Source organism: Drosophila miranda (genome assembly GCF_003369915.1).
Source record: "Drosophila miranda strain MSH22 chromosome Y unlocalized genomic scaffold, D.miranda_PacBio2.1 Contig_Y2_pilon, whole genome shotgun sequence".
Classification (NCBI taxonomy): domain Eukaryota; kingdom Metazoa; phylum Arthropoda; class Insecta; order Diptera; family Drosophilidae; genus Drosophila; species Drosophila miranda.
In genome coordinates, this window is record NW_022881614.1 from 27545806 (window position 1) to 27568430 (window position 22625).

Consider the following 22625-nt stretch of genomic DNA (forward strand, 5'->3'; position numbering starts at 1 on the left):
CTGGAAGCTTTTCCATTTCATCTGTTGCATCGTTTATTTTTCTGACAATCGCCGTTACTCTAAAGCGACGCACACTTGAGCATGCACATACACATCGATGAGTGGAAGAGTATATACTCTAGTACTGGCGGTGGCGATTGACCATGCCCGAACTACTGATTTGGCTAGTTCCTACGTGGGTACTTTCCGGACTAACGAACGCCGAACCACTCAAAGAAGAGACAAAAAATGTTGCTCTGTATACTCTACAACCCACCGCGCACCAGCCACCGTACTAGTTCGGTTGGGATGCAACGTCTCACCAGTAGACGAAGAAACGAAAAAGCATGGGAGGAAAATAAAGAGAGCAGTTAGCTAAAAATTATGCTGTCCTGCTTTTTTCCAATTCCTGCCGTCTCCCTTTTCTGTTTTCGGTCACTGCATTGCTGGAATGTTCTTTTGCGTTTGGAGTTTGTGCAAATCAGTGCGGCTGACCAAGTAATTATAATTATTCAATTTTAAACAGTAAGTCAAAGCAAATGTAGCAAACGGCATTTGCGTATGCTCAATAAAGAAATATAAGACAAATATTCAGCCAAACATAATCGTGTTAGCGGAGAAACAGTGTCGTGCAGTGAAAAAGAAAAAGTTGAAGGCCGCGAAATAGGAGAGACAATCGACGAAAATGAAAAAATGGAAAATGAAAAATGCTTTTTGTTTTTTTATATGCCTATTATATCTGTACTTTATATTTATAGATGCCATAACTGTAGATACGGGGACTGGATCAGCTGAAGTCCAGCTTAGGAAGGCCCTACAGCTGCAAAAAAAACGTTTTTTCAAAAACAGTACCACCGCGAACAGCAGACTTTAATTAGTAAATTTAAAAACTAAAATGAAATATATAATAAAATAAAAATTTAAATATGAAATGAAATGAAGATTGATAACCTACTTCATGGGTACCCATTTTACTAGCTACTTCATGGGTACCCATTTCACTAGCTACTACATGGGTACCCATTTCACTAGCTACTAGACGAGTACCCATATCACTAGTTCGGGGCTAAACGATCTGGTGTCGCTGGTCCCCATGTCGTAGGAAATTGCGGGTAAAAATGGAAATGATGAAAAGCATTGTTAGGGGTTAGTAAAGAAAGTACCCCTGGTCTGTTAGGGAGTGGTGATATCACCACCTCCGAACTAGTTCCCAGTACTGCTGGGATACGACTGCGCTTATTTATTAGTTAACTGAACATTGTCCGTACCGGTTGTTGTTTTCTGTTTTGTGCTGCAGTCATACCGATAAACCTTGAATTAATCTATTCATATGTGTAGTTCGTGTGTGTTCGTGTGCTGTTTGCGAAAATTACTAATTATTGATACATCTATTACCGCCGATACCGAATATCCACCCGGTTAGTCTAGGAAAATGACGAAGAGCAAGAAAAAGAAGGCCGCTTCTGACAAGAACAGTAATATAAAAGGGGAAGAGATCGCTACCGCCTACATAGTGACGCCGCCGGGCACGCCACCAAAAAACGGACTTAAGACCGCCAACAACTACGGCAATGGCACGAGTGGAAGTTCCACTGTCCCCTGGGGTAAGCAACAGGTCCATGGCTACGGGGCTTTCCTTGCTCATCAAAACCATGTTGCTCTTCCCCATAGAACGGGAAATCATTGGGCAGTTTCTGCTGGAGATGGGCGACAGTCAGAAGATCAGTGCTCGCAATGATTGGTACGTGGATAAGACGCAAATGCGGATGCTCTTCGAGGACTATCTGGAAAAGAGTCCCAAATACACGGAGCTTCGCCTTAAGCTGTCAGCCAATGGAGCCTATAAAGTGAGTATCGGGGCGCTCTCAGTTCAGCAAAGACACTCTCGCACGCATACTAAAAAAGCCCGTTCGCGATAAGAAGGAATACAAACACATACAGATTTTGCATGCATTTCCTTTGTTTGCCAACCTTCGACACTCGTCGACGCGACTCAAAAATCTTATCCATGCAGCATTCATATACAAGTGTAAAATATAGATTACCTGTTCGAGTATCACCAACGAGTCAATGAATCATTGTGGGCACACCACACATCTCGCTCGGTTTGCTTACCAAACTTAAAAAAAAACGAGGGGGAACGTTGTGAGTTGCTGCGGAGACCGCAACTCTACAGTTATACCCGATACTAAGGCAGTATGGCTCTCCTCCGGCAGACGCCGCTAATATTAAACGACAAGACAAGGAGTGCGTGCGAGAGAGACAGAAAATCAGTCTGAGCGTGACGTCGGGGGCTGCGTAGCCAGTGCAAATTGATTTGTTCCTTTTGGCTATAAAAATGATCTGATCTGATCCAGATTCAGCAATCTGATATATATGATCATTATCTATGATTCTGCGTTTTTAGTTTTCTCGTATACTCAATATTGTGGATGCAACAGATTTTCGTCCGTTGTGGGGGCGGAAGGGGGTGGGGTGAAATTTTGAGATATACGTTTTATAGCGAGATCTAACAGGAGTGCGGATACCAAATTTGGTTACTCTAGCCTTAATAGTCTCTGAGATTTGTGAGTATCCTCAGATTTTCATCCTTTGCGGGGGCGGAAGGGGGTGTGGCGAAATTTTGAAACAAACTCGTCTCGGTCCGATATATTAGAAGTGTGGATACCAAATTTGGTTGCTCAAGCTTTTGTAGTCTCTGAGATCTAGGCGCTAATGTTTTACTCTAAGCAAAGCCGGCTATGCTACGTGTGTGTTAGAGAGAGACAGGGCGAGACAAAATGAAATTGTTTTCTTGATTCTGGCTATAATAATTATACGATCTGGTTCAGATTTTGCACTCTAGAAGATATAGTCGTCCTCACCGATTCTGCGTTTTTGGTTTTATCGTATCTTTAAAAATGTGGATGCCACAGATTTTCGTTCTTTGTGGTGGCGGAAGTGGGCGGGGCGAAGTTTTGAAATATTTTTGTAGCAGTGACATATCACAGAAGTCTGGATCCAAAACATCGTTGCTCTAACTCTTATAGTCTTTGAGCACTAGGCGCTGAAGGGGACGGACGGTCGGACGGACGGACGGACGGACGGACGGACGGACAGACAGACAGGGCTCAATCGACTCGGCTATTGATGCTGATCAAGAATATATATACTTTATGGGGTCGGAAACGATTCCTTCTGGACGTTACACACATCCACTTTTACCACAAATCTAATATACCCCAATACTCATTTTGAGTATCGGGTATGAAGAGGGGGAACGTTGTGAGTTGCTGCGGAGACCGCAACTCTACAGTTATACCCGATACTAAGTCAGTATGGCTTTCCACCGGCAGACGCCGCTAATATTAAACGACACGACAAGGAGTGCGTGCGAGAGAGACAGAAAATCAGTCTGAGCGTGACGTCGGGGGCTGCGTAGCCAGTGCAAATTGATTTGTTCCTTTTGGCTATAAAAATGATCTGATCTGATCCAGATTCAGCAATCTGATAGATATGGTCATTATCTATGATTCTGCGTTTTTAGTTTTCTCGAATGTGCAATATTGTGGATGCAACAGATTTTCGTCCTTTGTGGGGCGGAAAAGGGTGGGGCGAAATTCTGAGATATACGTTTTATAGTGAGATCTAACAGAAGTGCGGATACCAAATTTGGTTACTCTAGCCTTAATAGTCTCTGAGATTTGTGGATGCCCCAGATTTTCGTCCTTTGCGGGGGCGGAAGGGGTTGTGGCGAAATTTGGACACGAAACGGTCAAGGTCCGATATCACAGGAGTGTGGATACCAAATTTGGTTGCTCTGGCTCTTATAGGTTCTGAGATCCTTGAACTCATATTTTGCAATTGGCAAAGCCGACCATGAAACCTGTGTGTTAGAGAGAGACAGAGCGAGAAAGAATGAAATTGTTTTCTTGATTCTGGCTATAATAATTATACGATCTGGTTGAGATTTTACACTCTAGAACATATAGTCATCCTCTACGATTCTGCGTTTTTGGTTTTATCGTATCTTTAAAAATGTGGATGCCACAGATTTTCGTCCTTTGGGGGGGCGGAAGTGGGCGGGGCGAAGTTTTGAAATATTTTTGTAGCAGTGACATATCACAGAAGTCTGGGTCCAAAACATCGTTGCTCTAGCTCTTATAGTCTTTGAGCACTAGGCGCTGAAGGGGACGGACAGACGGACGGACGGACAGACGGACGGACGAACAGACGGACAGACAGACATGGCTCAATCGACTCGGCTATTGATGATATTGATATTGATATATACTTTATGGGGTCGGAAACGATTCCTTCTGGACGTTACACACATCCACTTTTACCACAAATCTAATATACCCCAATACTCATTTTGAGTATCGGGTATAAAAAGGGGTCAAAAGTTTAAGTCAGCAGTTTTGATGAAGATTGCCAGCTCTCTGAGATGTAGCGGCTCTTTTTTGATTAATAATTGATGTAAATTGTTATAATATTTAAAGATTTTGAATTTCCTTCTGAGCCCGGCAAATCTTTGGCAATCGAAGATCAGGTGTTCGGCATATTCAGTTACATTGCACGTTTCGCAGATATTTGAGTCAATTGCTTTGATTCTGTGTAGGAAGACTTTGTCGTATGTGTGTCCCGTTATAAGTCTGTTAATGGTCTTGATGCTTTTAGCATTCCATTTAAGAGAAAAATGCCAGGGGTTACTGGGTATGTCTGGAAATATGTCTGTGAGGCTGGATCCCTTCGTCCTACACTTCGTCCTGTAGTCCTCATTCCATTTGTGTACTAAAAAGTTCCTAATCTCTCTTTGAGCCTCCTTGTAGCTGTATTTTATATTTATTGTAAACCCCTCACTTGTAGCAGCCTTTGCTGCTATGTCAGTCTTTTCGTTGATGGCCACACCCTTGTGACCAGGGACCCATAGAATGTCAAGTTTCTGAATGTCTGATTGGTTAATTACGTTGTGAATATCATTCCCTAGGTACGAGTCTGTATTCTTATTTTTAATTAAATTAATAGCTCCTAATCCATCACTTAAAATAACAACCTTTTTGTAATTATATTTAAGACATAGTTCGAAGGCCTTTTTAAGGCCTACGAGTTCGGCACCTACTGAGGATAATCTGTTTTCTATTTTGTACTTGTGGATATTTCCACTAGGCCATTCTACTATTCCTATGCCACATGTACTTTCTGTAACTGATGCATCTGTTGATAGAATGTTCCAGTCGTCCTTTCTGTACTTGTTCAGAATCTCATATAATATAGTTTTTATTTCTTCATTCGAGTATTCTTCTTTACCCTTAGTTAAAAATTTATCTAATACATGGATTTTGTTACATGTGTTAACACTATCACAGTCTTGAGTGTTTACAAAGATGGAATTAAATTCTCTTAAAGTACGTGTGTAACTCGTATCCGCTTTTGAGCGTATTAGCTCGTCAAACATTGTTGGATTGAACCTTTTAATTTTAAGCAGTTCTTTGGCTGTAAGCCATTTCGCCCTGAAAACAGGTGGCATTACACCAGCGAGGACAAAAATTTCGTGTTTGCTTGTGTCAGGTGGCACCCCAACACACCTTCTGAGTGATTTAGCTTGCGCTATTTCTATATCTTTACTTGCTCCAGATCCCATGTCTGAAAAACTTGTGATAGCATATTCTTGTTTTGTTCTAATAAAAGCTTTAAAGATGTTGGTACTTGCTTTAGGTTTTAGACCTGATTTGATAGTAGTCGCAAGCTGGAGGAGTCTGTTGCCTTTTTTTGTTTGTTCTTTAACCATTTTTACATGACTGACATTTGACATGTTTGCGCTAATCAGTCTGCCTAAGAAACGGATATCTTTTCGATTTGGTATAGGCACATTTCCAACAGAAATATTTACCGCTCTGACCTGTCTTTTTCCTACATTCATTGCTGCAGATTTGCTTGGATTGAAGCTAAAACCGAGATCACCACATAGAAGGTTAAAGTCATTTAGTTTTTTATTAAGGTTTTCAACCGCTACAGTAAACTCTCTGTTGTGAGAGATTATAACGAAGTCATCTGCAAATTGCATCATATGAGTATTTCTATCACAGATCTGATGTAGTCTTTTTGTGTATACATTAAAAAGGAGGGGCGACAGACAAGAGCCCTGTGGGATTCCTCCCTGAACTACCTGAACAGCTACGTCTTTGGACATTTGTTTTTGATTTCATAAGTAGCTGCTTTTATTTCCTGTTGGATGTTCTTTGCTAAATTATCCATATCTTTTTCGGCCTGAAACTGGCTTAGCTTTTTCAGTAGCCTGTTTTTGGCAAGGAAAGTTTTGAGTTTGTGTTGATATCCTGCTGTTTCAAAGGTTATTGGGTGATGGTGGCTGCCTCCTAGGTAAAACTTTTCGCATTTCCAATTCTCTATATGAATACCCTTTGTGAAAGTTAAATCGAGTACAGACCCTGATGTTGAGTCGATGTGTCTTCTGAATGTGAAACTGTGGTCATTTGCTAGACTATAGCCAGCATTTGACATAGCTTGCATGAGAAAAGTTCCCTTTCCACTGTTGGTTCTGTCTCCAGAAAAGGTATGTCTTGCGTTAAAATCTCCTGCAATTATGACTTTTCCGAATGCATCTAAATATTCAAGGAGATTGTTAATCGCTTGCTTGAAGGATGCAAGAGACAACAAAGGTTCAAAATATACTGAGATGATAAAAAATTTATCTTTGTTGTTGATGGTTCTTGCTATAATTATATCTTGCTCTGTCTCATATATCAGTCTTTTAACTCTTAAGTCTTTTTTGTAGGCAATCGCCACTCCTCCATAACCGTCCTCTCTATGTTTTTCTAACATATTGAAGTTGGCTAGTTTCCTAAAACGGAGATCGTGAGAGAAAACTTCAGCCAGAATGGCGAAGTCGAAGTTTTCATTGTTTAAGTAGAATACTAGGTCGTTTTTATTGGCTTTAATAGATTGAATGTTATGTTGTAAAAATTTCATATTTATTTAGATGTTTTAAAAAGGTTCGTTTCTCTCTGTTTGTTCATTTTTCTGTCTGCATTATGTTCCATATTGTAATCATTTGTACTGGTCACTTTTTTTGATGGATGTGACACATCATTTGAGTCGACTAAACGAGACAACATGTCAACCATCTGTTGAATGGTAAATTTGTTTTCTTTTAGTTCTTTGTTTTCAAAAAATGGTACGTGATTACTAGAATCGCTGGTATATGATTGAAGTTCTTTGTTTTCAAAAAATGGTACGTGATTACTAGAATCGCTGGTATATGATTCTAAGTGATAGTGTGGTTTTTGTGCAGGAACCAAAGGTCTCTGCACTAACCTGCTCGCATAACTGTGTTTTTTTAAAACTTCATTTGCTTTAACGCTTTTGTTTTGAACATTTTCCTCATTTATGTCTAGTTTTGGATAGTTTTTTTCATAATTATCTAACAGCGAAAAGTTTTGATGGATTGAGTAAGTGCTAAGCACTTCCTTACGCGCGATTTTTTTGATTGTCATTATTTTGTTAATGTCCATCTCCTTTTCCCATACTGGGCACATCAGTCTGTCCCTAGCTGAGTGATTTTTCCCATTGCAAGGGATACACTTGAGACCAGTGCACGACCAATTGCACTCCTCGACTCCGCATTTATAGCACCTCCTAGCTGATTTGCATCTGGTCGAAGTGTGACCAAGTCTGCCACAATTATAACATTGCCTTACTCTGGGAACATATATGCTTACTTTCATCCCACATATCCCAAAAAGAGATACCTTTTCTGGGATGTCTGAACCCTCAAAACCAATTTTGACTGTTTCTAATGGTATGAGCTTGAATGTTTCGTTGTTGTCATCGGTTGTAATTTTCTGCCTTCTTGCTAATCTTTCAATTGACTTAATTTTTATGTTAGAAGTAATATTATCCATAATTTCATTCTCAGAAAAACCGAGGGGCACCCCTTTAATTACTCCATAGGATTCCACATAGTCTTTTGGTATAAATACCACTAAATTCATTTTTTTTAACTCCTCATTTAAAACTAATCATTTGCTTCGCTGAAAACCTTAAAATAAATCTTGTATAGTGTAGGCGCAAGAGCTACGATTTCTTTAATTCCTTTGATTTTAAGGTGTCTTATTTTTGGTGCCATTTTTGGTGTTTTTGTTTTCGAAGATGGTACTGTTCTTAGTCGATACTATTACAGCCGCATCACCGATGTGGCACTCACTATACAACACTGTTTCTCTTTCGATACCTACATTTGATGGGTTTATAATCGGATTAGTATTTTTATTCAGTGTTTTAGTCATTTCAGTATTTCCAGTAAAACCATTTATGGCATTTGTGTGAGAATTGTGAACGGTCACACCGTCAGAAGCCTCCACCATTTTGTTACTGTCATCGTCTATCAGCATTTTGTTATTTATGTCTGTATTGGTGTTGTCGCTTTTTTGTTCCTTGCGCATCTTTTTTGCTGGGTACTTTTCGTTAGTCAAGCTGTCGAATATGTCCTCTTTCACACTTGAACACAAAGCACTGAAGTTTTTTGCTATTGTTTTTTGGGTTTGAATTTTGCTGCTTTTTGCCACCTGATCAGGGGGTTTCAATTTGGCAGACACCGAGTGACCGGCGTCCGCCATACTTGCTGGTTTAACCAGATTGCCAAAGACTTACCTCTCCTTTGGGAAATGAAAGAGGAAAAATTTATATATTGATGAAGATTTGTATGAAATAAACAATGATCCAATTTTTACAATCACTTTTAATTAAGCCTTTGTTGCTTGGAAAAAGTCACTTTTCAGACTGTTAAGAAAAAACACGACCGGTCTCGCTCGCTGATGAAAAGGAAGTGCATTTAATACAATGTGTTAGATTAACTGCCGGTTGATTGTTTCGGCGGCTGGTCACACTCGAACCATCGAATCGAAATCTGTACTTTCAGCGAATTTCATGTCAGACCCAGTACCAGTACACTTTAGTTTGACTTTTTATAGAGTATTACACGTCACAATTTCTAACACCAACATTTACGCACATACGAAAGAGCCCAGTCCAAAAAACTCTGAGGCACAGCTCAGCGCCAATGCAGTTAGAAACTTAAAAATTTACAGTAATTTGTGAGTAGTACTGTAGTATTGGTTACTCTTTGCCAGCACTCAACACTGGAAGCTTTTCCATTTCATCTGTTGCATCGTTTATTTTTCTGACAATCGCCGTTACTCTAAAGCGACGCACACTTGAGCATGCACATACACATCGATGAGTGGAAGAGTATATACTCTAGTACTGGCGGTGGCGATTGACCATGCCCGAACTACTGATTTGGCTAGTTCCTACGACCACTCAAAGAAGAGACAAAAAATGTTGCTCTGTATACTCTACAACCCACCGCGCACCAGCCACCGTACTAGTTCGGTTGGGATGCAACGTCTCACCAGTAGACGAAGAAACGAAAAAGCATGAGAGGAAAATAAAGAGAGCAGTTAGGTAAAAATTATGCTGTCCTGCTTTTTTCCAATTCCTGCCCTCTCCCTTTTCTGTTTTCGGTCACTGCATTGCTTTAATGTTCTTTTGCGTTTGGAGTTTGTGCAAATCAGTGCGGCTGACCAAGTAATTATAATTATTCAATTTTAAACAGTAAGTCAAAGCAAATGTAGCAAACGGCATTTGCGTAGGCTCAATAAAGAAATATAAGACAAATATTCAGCCAAACATAATCGTGTTAGCGGAGAAACAGTGTCGTGCAGTGAAAAAGAAAAAGTTGAAGGCCGTGAAACAGGAGAGACAATCGACGAAAATGAAAAAATGGAAAATGAAAAATGCTTTTTGTTTTTTTATATGCCTATTATATCTGTACTTTATATTTATAGATGCCATAACTGTAGATACGGGGACTGGATCAGCTGAAGTCCAGCTTAGGAAGGCCCTACAGCTGCAAAAAAAACGTTTTTTCAAAAACAGTACCACCGCGAACAGCAGACTTTAATTAGTAAATTTAAAAACTAAAATGAAATATATAATAAAATAAAAATTTAAATATGAAATGAAATGAAGATTGATAACCTACTTCATGGGTACCCATTTTACTAGCTACTTCATGGGTACCCATTTCACTAGCTACTACATGGGTACCCATTTTACTAGCTACTAGACGAGTACCCATATCACTAGTTCGGGGCTAAACGATGTGGTGTTGCTGGTCCCCATGTCGTAGGAAATTGCGGGTAAAAATGGAAATGATGAAAAGCATTGTTAGGGGTTAGTAAAGAAAGTACCCCTGGTCTGTTAGGGAGTGGTGATATCACCACCTCCGAACTAGTTCCCAGTACTGCTGGGATACGACTGCGCTTATTTATTAGTTAACTGAACATTGTCCGTACCGGTTGTTGTTTTCTGTTTTGTGCTGCAGTCATACCGATAAACCTTGAATTAATCTATTCATATGTGTAGTTCGTGTGTGTTCGTGTGCTGTTTGCGAAAATTACTAATTATTGATACATCTATTACCGCCGATACCGAATATCCACCCGGTTAGTCTAGGAAAATGACGAAGAGCAAGAAAAAGAAGGCCGCTTCTGACAAGAACAGTAATATAAAAGGGGAAGAGATCGCTACCGCCTACATAGTGACGCCGCCGGGCACGCCACCAAAAAACGGACTTAAGACCGCCAACAACTACGGCAATGGCACGAGTGGAAGTTCCACTGTCCCTGGGGTAAGCAACAGGTCCATGGCTACGGGGCTTTCCTTGCTCATCAAAACCATGTTGCTCTTCCCCATAGAACGGGAAATCATTGGGCAGTTTCTGCTGGAGATGGGCGACAGTCAGAAGATCAGTGCTCGCAATGATTGGTACGTGGATAAGACGCAAATGCGGATGCTCTTCGAGGGCTATCTGGAAAAGAGTCCCAAATACACGGAGCTTCGCCTTAAGCTGTCAGCCAATGGAGCCTATAAAGTGAGTATCGGGGCGCTCTCAGTTCAGCAAAGACACTCTCGCACGCATACTAAAAAAGCCCGTTCGCGATAAGAAGGAATACAAACACATACAGATTTTGCATGCATTTCCTTTGTTTGCCAACCTTCGACACTCGTCGACGCGACTCAAAAATCTTATCCATGCAGCATTCATATACAAGTGTAAAATATAGATTACCTGTTCGAGTATCACCAACGAGTCAATGAATCATTGTGGGCACACCACACATCTCGCTCGGTTTGCTTACCAAACTTAAAAAAAAACGAGGGGGAACGTTGTGAGTTGCTGCGGAGACCGCAACTCTACCCGATACTAAGTCAGTATGGCTCTCCTCCGGCAGACGCCGCTAATATTAAACGACACGACAAGGAGTGCGTGCGAGAGAGACAGAAAATCAGTCTGAGCGTGACGTCGGGGGCTGCGTAGCCAGTGCAAATTGATTTGTTCCTTTTGGCTATAAAAATGATCTGATCTGATCCAGATTCAGCAATCTGATATATATGATCATTATCTATGATTCTGCGTTTTTAGTTTTCTCGTATACTCAATATTGTGGATGCAACAGATTTTCGTCTTTTGTGGGGGCGGAAGGGGGTGGGGCGAAATTTTGAGATATACGTTTTATAGCGAGATCTAACAGGAGTGCGGATACCAAATTTGGTTACTCTAGCCTTAATAGTCTCTGAGATTTGTGAGTATCCCCAGATTTTCATCCTTTGCGGGGGCGGAAGGGGGTGTGGCGAAATTTTGAAACAAACTCGTCTCGGTCCGATATATTAGAAGTGTGGATACCAAATTTGGTTGCTCTAGCTTTTATAGTCTCTGAGATCTAGGCGCTAATGTTTTACTCTAAGCAAAGCCGGCTATGCTACGTGTGTGTTAGAGAGAGACAGGGCGAGACAAAATGAAATTGTTTTCTTGATTCTGGCTATAATAATTATACGATCTGGTTCAGATTTTGCACTCTAGAACATATAGTCATCCTCTACGATTCTGCGTTTTTGGTTTTATCGTATCTTTAAAAATGTGGATGCCACAGATTTTCGTCTTTTGTGGGGGCGGAAGTGGGCGGGGCGAAGTTTTGAAATATTTTTGTAGCAGTGACATATCACAGAAGTCTGGGTCCAAAACATCGTTGCTCTAGCTCTTATAGTCTTTGAGCACTAGGCGCTGAAGGGGACGGACAGACGGACGGACGGACAGACGGACGGACGGACAGACGGACAGACAGACATGGCTCAATCGACTCGGCTATTGATGATATTGATATTGATATATACTTTATGGGGTCGGAAACGATTCCTTCTGGACGTTACACACATCCACTTTTACCACAAATCTAATATACCCCAATACTCATTTTGAGTATCGGGTATAAAAAGGGGTCAAAAGTTTAAGTCAGCAGTTTTGATGAAGATTGCCAGCTCTCTGAGATGTAGCGGCTCTTTTTTGATTAATAATTGATGTAAATTGTTATAATATTTAAAGATTTTGAATTTCCTTCTGAACCCGGCAAATCTTTGGCAATCGAAGATCAGGTGTTCGGCATATTCAGTTACATTGCACGTTTCGCAGATATTTGAGTCAATTGCTTTGATTCTGTGTAGGAAGACTTTGTCGTATGTGTGTCCCGTTATAAGTCTGTTAATGGTCTTGATGCTTTTAGCATTCCATTTAAGAGAAAAATGACAGGGTTTACTGGGTATGTCTGGAAATATGTCTATGAGGCTGGATCCCTTTGTCCTACACTTCGTCCTGTAGTCCTCATTCCATTTGTGTACTAAAAAGTTCCTAATTTCTCTTTGAGCCTCCTTGTAGCTGTATTTTATATTTATTGTAAACCCCTCACTTGTAGCAGCCTTTGCTGCTATGTCAGTCTTTTCGTTGATGGCCACACCCTTGTGACCAGGGACCCATAGAATGTCAAGTTTCTGAATGTCTGATTGGTTAATTATGTTGTGAATATCATTCACTAGGTACGAGTCTGTATTCTTATTTTTAATTAAATTAATAGCTCCTAATCCATCACTTCAAATCACAGCCTTTTTGTAATTATATTTAAGACATAGTTCGAAGGCCTTTTTAAGGCCTACGAGTTCGGCACCTACTGAGGATAATCTGTTTTCTATTTTGTACTTGTGGATATTTCCACTAGGCCATTCTACTATTCCTATGCCACATGTACTTTCTGTAACTGATGCATCTGTTGATAGAATGTTCCAGTCGTCCTTTCTGTACTTGTTCAGAATCTCATAAAATATAGTTTTTATTTCTTCATTCGAGTATTCTTATTTACCCTTAGTTAAAAATTTATCTAATACATGGATTTTGTTACATGTGTTAACACTATCACAGTCTTGAGTGTTTACAAAGATGGAATTAAATTCTCTTAAAGTACGTGTGTAACTCGTATCCGCTTTTGAGCGTATTAGCTCGTCAAACATTGTTGGATTGAACCTTTTAATTTTAAGCAGTTCTTTGGCTGTAAGCCATTTCGCCCTGAAAACAGGTGGCATTACACCAGCGAGGACAAAAATTTCGTGTTTGCTTGTGTCAGGTGGCACCCAACACACCTTCTGAGTGATTTAGCTTGCGCTATTTCTATATCTTTACTTGCTCCAGATCCCATGTCTGAAAAACTTGTGATAGCATATTGTTGTTTTGTTCTAATAAAAGCTTTGAAGATGTTGGTACTTGCTTTAGGTTTTAGACCTGATTTGATAGTAGTCGCAAGCTGGAGGAGTCTGTTGCCTTTTTTTGTTTGTTCTTTAACCATTTTTACATGACTGACATTTGACATGTTTGCGCTAATCAGTCTGCCTAAGAAACGGATATCTTTTCGATTTGGTATAGGCACATTTCCAACAGAAATATTTACCGCTCTGACCTGTCTTTTTCCTACATTCATTGCTGCAGATTTGCTTGGATTGAAGCTAAAACCGAGATCACCACATAGAAGGTTAAAGTCATTTAGTTTTTTATTAAGGTTTTCAACCGCTACAGTAAACTCTCTGTTGTGAGAGATTATAACGAAGTCATCTGCAAATTGCATCATATGAGTATTTCTATCACAGATCTGATGTAGTCTTTTTGTGTATACATTAAAAAGGAGGGGCTACAGACAAGAGCCCTGTGGGATTCCTCCTTGAACTACCTGAACAGCTTCCCCTATTTTCAGTAGTCAAAAAACTGATGATCCAGTCAATGTATGTTTTAGGAAAACACTCATTTTCCATTAGTCTTTTTAAGAATTTCAGGTTCCCCACTTCCGCCCCACAAAGGACGAAAATCTGTGGCATCCACATTTTTAAAGATACGATAAAACCAAAAACGCAGAATCGTAGAGGATGACTATATGCTTTAGAATGTAAGATCTCAACCAGATCGTATAATTATTATAGCCAGAATCAAGAAAACAATTTCATTCTTTCTCGCTCTGTCTCTCTCTAACACACAGGTTTCATGGTCGGTTTTGCCAATTGCAAAATATGAGTTCAAGGATCTCAGAACCTATAAGAGCCAGAGCAACCAAATTTGGTATCCACACTCCTGTGACCTTGACCGTTTCGTGTCCAAATTTCGCCACACCCCTTCCGCCCCCGCAAAGGACGAAAATCTGGGGCATCCACAAATCTCAGAGACTATTAAGGCTAGAGTAACCAAATTTGGTATCCGCACTTCTGTTAGATCTCACTATAAAACGTATATCTCAGAATTTCGCCCCACCCCCTTCCGCCCCCACAAAGGACGAAAATCTGTTGCATCCACAATATTGCACATTCGAGAAAACTAAAAACGCAGAATCATAGATAACGACCATATCTATCAGATTGCTGAATCAGATAATTTTTATAGCCAAAAGGATCAAATCAATTTGCACTGGCTACGCAGCGCCCGACGTCACGCTCAGACTGATTTTCTGTTTCTCTCGCACGCACTCTTTGTCGTGTCGTTAAATATTAGCAGCGTCTGCCGGAGGAGAGCCATACTGACTTAGTATCGGGTATAACTGTAGAGTTGCAGTGTCCGCAGCAACTCACAACGTTCCCCCTCGTTTTGGTATGCATAATATCTGTAGGGTATAATCTTGTTTTCTTGTATATGCTTTTCCAGCCTGGCTTTCACCATGCCATTTACTGTCTTGGCTAGAACCGAAATGAGGGATATGGGTCGAAAATGTTTTAAGTCAGTCAGATCCATGTTTTTTTTCGGTATTGGTACAATTCTGATAGATCACCTCCATTCGACTTGAAAATCGCACATAGCCACTCGACGGTTGTAAAAATGTACAAGTTCTGTCTTTATACTAGTGTTAAGAGCACTCAGCATCTCGTATGTGATGTGATCTATTCCTCCTGCCGTTTTTCTGTTTCTAACTAACACAGCCTCTAACTCTTCCAAGGAAAAGAAAGGATTTTCATTGTTCTTCGTTGAGTACATTTCTTCGTCTACATCCTTTGCTTCTGAGGTTATTTGTTCGTTAAGGAATTCCAGGTATGGCCCAGCTTTGTCAGGGTCGAAAATTTCTGGGGTGTCCTCTTGACAGTTTTTTAGATTTCTGAGGAATCTCCAGGCTTCTCTTGAGTTCGATTTTACATTTAACTCTGTTAACTTCCTGGCATAGCTAGTTCTTTTGGCAATTTTAACAGATTTTTTCCATTTAACCTTGAGGTTAACAGCAGAACAATAATTTTGAAAGGAGGGTTCTGAAGCTGCCTTCTTCTGCGACTCTGCAAACTCCCTGAATAATTTGGCTAAATTCTCGTCCCACCATAATTTTGGACATTTGTTTTTGATTTCATAAGTAGCTGCTTTTATTTCCTGTTGGATGTTCTTCGCTAAATTATCCATATCTTTGTCGGCCTCAAACTGGCTTAGCTTTTTCAGTAGCCTGTTTTTGGCAAGGAAAGTTTTGAGTTTGTGTTGATATCCTGCTGTTTCAAAGGTTATTGGGTGATGGTGGCTGCCTCCTAGGTAAAACTTTTCGCATTTCCAATTCTCTATATGAATACCCTTTGTGAAAGTTAAATCGAGTACAGACCCTGATGTTGAGTCGATGTGTCTTCTGAATGTGAGACTGTGGTCATTTGCTAGACTATAGCCATGAGAAAAGTTCCCTTTCCACTGTTGGTTCTGTCTCCAGAAAAGGTATGTCTTGCGTTAAAATCTCCTGCAATTATGACTTTTCCGAATGCATCTAAATATTCAAGGCGATTGTTAATCGCTTGCTTGAAGGATGCAAGAGACAACAAAGGTTCAAAATATACTGAGGTGATAAAAAATTTATCTTTGTTGTTGATGGTTCTTGCTATAATTATATCTTGCTCTGTCTCATATATCAGTCTTTTAACTCTTAAGTCTTTTTTGTAGGCAATCGCCACTCCTCCATAACCGTCCTCTCTATGTTTTTCTAACATATTGAAGTTGGCTAGTTTCCTAAAACGACAGTCAGAAGATCAGTGCTCGCAATGATTGGTACGTGGATAAGACGCAAATGCGGATGCTCTTCGAGGACTATCTGGAAAAGAGTCCCAAATACACGGAGCTTCGCCTTAAGCTGTCAGCCAATGGAGCCTATAAAGTGAGTATCGGGGCGCTCTCAGTTCAGCAAAGACACTCTCGCACGCATACTAAAAAAGCCCGTTCGCGATAAGAAGGAATACAAACACATACAGATTTTGCATGCATTTCCTTTGTTTGCCAACCTTCGACACTCGTCGACGCGACTCAAAAATCTTATCCATGCAGCATTCATATACAAGTGTAAAATATAGATTACCTGTTCGAGTATCACCAACGAGTCAATGAATCATTGTGGGCACACCACACATCTCGCTCGGTTTGCTTACCAAACTTAAAAAAAAACGAGGGGGAACGTTGTGAGTTGCTGCGGAGACCGCAACTCTACAGTTATACCCGATACTAAGTCAGTATGGCTCTCCTCCGGCAGACGCCGCTAATATTAAACGACACGACAAGGAGTGCGTGCGAGAGAGACAGAAAATCAGTCTGAGCGTGACGTCGGGGGCTGCGTAGCCAGTGCAAATTGATTTGTTCCTTTTGGCTATAAAAATGATCTGATCTGATCCAGATTCAGCAATCTGATATATATGATCATTATCTATGATTCTGCGTTTTTAGTTTTCTCGTATACTCAATATTGTGGATGCAACAGATTTTCGTCTTTTGTGGGGCGGAAGGGGGTGGGGCGAAATTTTGAGATATACGTTTTATAGCGAGATCTAACAGGAGTGCGGATACCAAATTTGGTTACTCTAGCCTTAATAGTCTCTGAGATTTGTGAGTATCCCCAGATTTTCATCCTTTGCGGGGGCGGAAGGGGGTGTGGCGAAATTTTGAAACAAACTCGTCTCGGTCCGATATATTAGAAGTGTGGATACCAAATTTGGTTGCTCTAGCTTTTATAGTCTCTGAGATCTAGGCGCTAATGTTTTACTCTAAGCAAAGCCGGCTATGCTACGTGTGTGTTAGAGAGAGACAGGGCGAGACAAAATGAAATTGTTTTCTTGATTCTGGCTATAATAATTATACGATCTGGTTCAGATTTTGCACTCTAGAACATATAGTCATCCTCTACGATTCTGCGTTTTTGGTTTTATCGTATCTTTAAAAATGTGGATGCCACAGATTTTCGTCCTTTGTGGGGGCGGAAGTGGGCGGGGCGAAGTTTTGAAATATTTTTGTAGCAGTGACATATCACAGAAGTCTGGGTCCAAAACATCGTTGCTCTAGCTCTTATAGTCTTTGAGCACTAGGCGCTGAAGGGGACGGACAGACGGACGGACGGACAGACGGACGGACGGACAGACGGACAGACAGACATGGCTCAATCGACTCGGCTATTGATGATATTGATATTGATATATACTTTATGGGGTCGGAAACGATTCCTTCTGGACGTTACACACATCCACTTTTACCACAAATCTAATATACCCCAATACTCATTTTGAGTATCGGGTATAAAAAGGGGTCAAAAGTTTAAGTCAGCAGTTTTGATGAAGATTGCCAGCTCTCTGAGATGTAGCGGCTCTTTTTTGATTAATAATTGATGTAAATTGTTATAATATTTAAAGATTTTGAATTTCCTTCTGAACCCGGCAAATCTTTGGCAATCGAAGATCAGGTGTTCGGCATATTCAGTTACATTGCACGTTTCGCAGATATTTGAGTCAATTGCTTTGATTCTGTGTAGGAAGACTTTGTCGTATGTGTGTCCCGTTATAAGTCTGTTAATGGTCTTGATGCTTTTAGCATTCCATTTAAGAGAAAAATGACAGGGTTTACTGGGTATGTCTGGAAATATGTCTATGAGGCTGGATCCCTTTGTCCTACACTTCGTCCTGTAGTCCTCATTCCATTTGTGTACTAAAAAGTTCCTAATTTCTCTTTGAGCCTCCTTGTAGCTGTATTTTATATTTATTGTAAACCCCTCACTTGTAGCAGCCTTTGCTGCTATGTCAGTCTTTTCGTTGATGGCCACACCCTTGTGACCAGGGACCCATAGAATGTCAAGTTTCTGAATGTCTGATTGGTTAATTATGTTGTGAATATCATTCACTAGGTACGAGTCTGTATTCTTATTTTTAATTAAATTAATAGCTCCTAATCCATCACTTCAAATCACAGCCTTTTTGTAATTATATTTAAGACATAGTTCGAAGGCCTTTTTAAGGCCTACGAGTTCGGCACCTACTGAGGATAATCTGTTTTCTATTTTGTACTTGTGGATATTTCCACTAGGCCATTCTACTATTCCTATGCCACATGTACTTTCTGTAACTGATGCATCTGTTGATAGAATGTTCCAGTCGTCCTTTCTGTACTTGTTCAGAATCTCATAAAATATAGTTTTTATTTCTTCATTCGAGTATTCTTATTTACCCTTAGTTAAAAATTTATCTAATACATGGATTTTGTTACATGTGTTAACACTATCACAGTCTTGAGTGTTTACAAAGATGGAATTAAATTCTCTTAAAGTACGTGTGTAACTCGTATCCGCTTTTGAGCGTATTAGCTCGTCAAACATTGTTGGATTGAACCTTTTAATTTTAAGCAGTTCTTTGGCTGTAAGCCATTTCGCCCTGAAAACAGGTGGCATTACACCAGCGAGGACAAAAATTTCGTGTTTGCTTGTGTCAGGTGGCACCCCAACACACCTTCTGAGTGATTTAGCTTGCGCTATTTCTATATCTTTACTTGCTCCAGATCCCATTTCTGAAAAACTTGTGATAGCATATTGTTGTTTTGTTCTAATAAAAGCTTTGAAGATGTTGGTACTTGCTTTAGGTTTTAGACCTGATTTGATAGTAGTCGCAAGCTGGAGGAGTCTGTTGCCTTTTTTTGTTTGTTCTTTAACCATTTTTACATGACTGACATTTGACATGTTTGCGCTAATCAGTCTGCCTAAGAAACGGATATCTTTTCGATTTGGTATAGGCACATTTCCAACAGAAATATTTACCGCTCTCACCTGTCTTTTTCCTACATTCATTGCTGCAGATTTGCTTGGATTGAAGCTAAAACCGAGATCACCACATAGAAGGTTAAAGTCATTTAGTTTTTTATTAAGGTTTTCAACCGCTACAGTAAACTCTCTGTTGTGAGAGATTATAACGAAGTCATCTGCAAATTGCATCATATGAGTATTTCTATCACAGATCTGATGTAGTCTTTTTGTGTATACATTAAAAAGGAGGGGCTACAGACAAGAGCCCTGTGGGATTCCTCCTTGAACTACCTGAACAGCTTCCCCTATTTTCAGTAGTCAAAAACTGATGATCCAGTCAATGTATGTTTTAGGAAAACACTCATTTTCCATTAGTCTTTTTAAGAATTTCAGGTTCCCCACTTCCGCCCCACAAAGGACGAAAATCTGTGGCATCCACATTTTTAAAGATACGATAAAACCAAAAACGCAGAATCGTAGAGGATGACTATATGCTTTAGAATGTAAGATCTCAACCAGATCGTATAATTATTATAGCCAGAATCAAGAAAACAATTTCATTCTTTCTCGCTCTGTCTCTCTCTAACACACAGGTTTCATGGTCGGTTTTGCCAATTGCAAAATATGAGTTCAAGGATCTCAGAACCTATAAGAGCCAGAGCAACCAAATTTGGTATCCACACTCCTGTGACCTTGACCGTTTCGTGTCCAAATTTCGCCACACCCCCTTCCGCCCCCGCAAAGGACGAAAATCTGGGGCATCCACAAATCTCAGAGACTATTAAGGCTAGAGTAACCAAATTTGGTATCCGCACTTCTGTTAGATCTCACTATAAAACGTATATCTCAGAATTTCGCCCCACCCCCTTCCGCCCCCACAAAGGACGAAAATCTGTTGCATCCACAATATTGCACATTCGAGAAAACTAAAAACGCAGAATCATAGATAACGACCATATCTATCAGATTGCTGAATCAGATAATTTTTATAGCCAAAAGGATCAAATCAATTTGCACTGGCTACGCAGCGCCCGACGTCACGCTCAGACTGATTTTCTGTTTCTCTCGCACGCACTCTTTGTCGTGTCGTTAAATATTAGCAGCGTCTGCCGGAGGAGAGCCATACTGACTTAGTATCGGGTATAACTGTAGAGTTGCAGTGTCCGCAGCAACTCACAACGTTCCCCCTCGTTTTGGTATGCATAATATCTGTAGGGTATAATCTTGTTTTCTTGTATATGCTTTTCCAGCCTGGCTTTCACCATGCCATTTACTGTCTTGGCTAGAACCGAAATGAGGGATATGGGTCGAAAATGTTTTAAGTCAGTCAGATCCATGTTTTTTTTCGGTATTGGTACAATTCTGATAGATCACCTCCATTCGACTTGAAAATCGCACATAGCCACTCGACGGTTGTAAAAATGTACAAGTTCTGTCTTTATACTAGTGTTAAGAGCACTCAGCATCTCGTATGTGATGTGATCTATTCCTCCTGCCGTTTTTCTGTTTCTAACTAACACAGCCTCTAACTCTTCCAAGGAAAAGAAAGGATTTTCATTGTTCTTCGTTGAGTACATTTCTTCGTCTACATCCTTTGCTTCTGAGGTTATTTGTTCGTTAAGGAATTCCAGGTATGGCCCAGCTTTGTCAGGGTCGAAAATTTCTGGGGTGTCCTCTTGACAGTTTTTTAGATTTCTGAGGAATCTCCAGGCTTCTCTTGAGTTCGATTTTACATTTAACTCTGTTAACTTCCTGGCATAGCTAGTTCTTTTGGCAATTTTAACAGATTTTTTCCATTTAACCTTGAGGTTAACAGCAGAACAATAATTTTGAAAGGAGGGTTCTGAAGCTGCCTTCTTCTGCGACTCTGCAAACTCCCTGAATAATTTGGCTAAATTCTCGTCCCACCATAATTTTGGACATTTGTTTTTGATTTCATAAGTAGCTGCTTTTATTTCCTGTTGGATGTTCTTCGCTAAATTATCCATATCTTTGTCGGCCTCAAACTGGCTTAGCTTTTTCAGTAGCCTGTTTTTGGCAAGGAAAGTTTTGAGTTTGTGTTGATATCCTGCTGTTTCAAAGGTTATTGGGTGATGGTGGCTGCCTCCTAGGTAAAACTTTTCGCATTTCCAATTCTCTATATGAATACCCTTTGTGAAAGTTAAATCGAGTACAGACCCTGATGTTGAGTCGATGTGTCTTCTGAATGTGAGACTGTGGTCATTTGCTAGACTATAGCCATGAGAAAAGTTCCCTTTCCACTGTTGGTTCTGTCTCCAGAAAAGGTATGTCTTGCGTTAAAATCTCCTGCAATTATGACTTTTCCGAATGCATCTAAATATTCAAGGCGATTGTTAATCGCTTGCTTGAAGGATGCAAGAGACAACAAAGGTTCAAAATATACTGAGGTGATAAAAAATTTATCTTTGTTGTTGATGGTTCTTGCTATAATTATATCTTGCTCTGTCTCATATATCAGTCTTTTAACTCTTAAGTCTTTTTTGTAGGCAATCGCCACTCCTCCATAACCGTCCTCTCTATGTTTTTCTAACATATTGAAGTTGGCTAGTTTCCTAAAACGGAGATCGTGAGAGAAAACTTCAGCCAGAATGGCGAAGTCGAAGTTTTCATTGTTTAAGTAGAATACTAGGTCGTTTTTATTGGATTTAATAGATTGAATGTTATGTTGTAAAAATTTCATATTTATTTAGATGTTTTAAAAAGGTTCGTTTCTCTCTGTTTGTTCATTTTTCTGTCTGCATTATGTTCCATATTGTAATCATTTGTACTGGTCACTTTTTTTGATGGATGTGACACATCATTTGAGTCGACTAAACGAGACAACATGTCAACCATCTGTTGAATGGTAAATTTGTTTTCTTTTAGTTCTTTGTTTTCAAAAAATGGTACGTGATTACTAGAATCGCTGGTATATGATTCTAAGTGATAGTGGGGTTTTTGTGCAGGAACCAAAGGTCTCTGCACTAACCTGCTCGCATAACTGTGTTTTTTTAAAACTTCATTTGCTTTAACGTTTTTGTTTTGAACATTTTCCTCATTTATGTCTAGTTTTGGATAGTTTTTTTCATAATTATCTAACAGCGAAAAGTTTTGATGGATTGAGTAAGTGCTAAGCACTTCCTTACGCGCGATTTTTTTGATAGTCATTATTTTGTTAATGTCCATCTCCTTTTCCCATACTGGGCACATCAGTCTGAC

General features: G+C 39.9%; 1 protein-coding gene across 1 annotated transcript; it reads left to right on the plus strand.

The window, feature by feature from the left end:
• The first annotated feature begins 1217 nt into the window (after nucleotides 1-1217).
• Nucleotides 1218-16586, plus strand: LOC117193907. The gene is made up of 4 exons (XM_033398582.1): nucleotides 1218-1583; nucleotides 1651-1826; nucleotides 10490-10912; nucleotides 16386-16586. The coding sequence occupies exons 1-4, from the start codon at nucleotides 1412-1414 to the stop codon at nucleotides 16584-16586; spliced, it is 972 nt and encodes a 323-aa protein (XP_033254473.1). The 5' UTR covers nucleotides 1218-1411.
• The last annotated feature ends 6039 nt before the right edge of the window (nucleotides 16587-22625 follow it).

Coding starts and splice junctions, on each gene's coding strand:
- LOC117193907 (XM_033398582.1), top strand. CDS start 1,412: ATGACGAAGAGCAAGAAAAAGAAGGCCGCTTCTGACAAGAACAGTAAT. Junction 1,584..1,650: donor AAGTTCCACTGTCCCCTGGG/GTAAGCAACAGG, acceptor TCTTCCCCATAG/AACGGGAAATCATTGGGCAG. Junction 10,913..16,385: donor CAGCCAATGGAGCCTATAAA/GTGAGTATCGGG, acceptor AACGACAGTCAG/AAGATCAGTGCTCGCAATGA.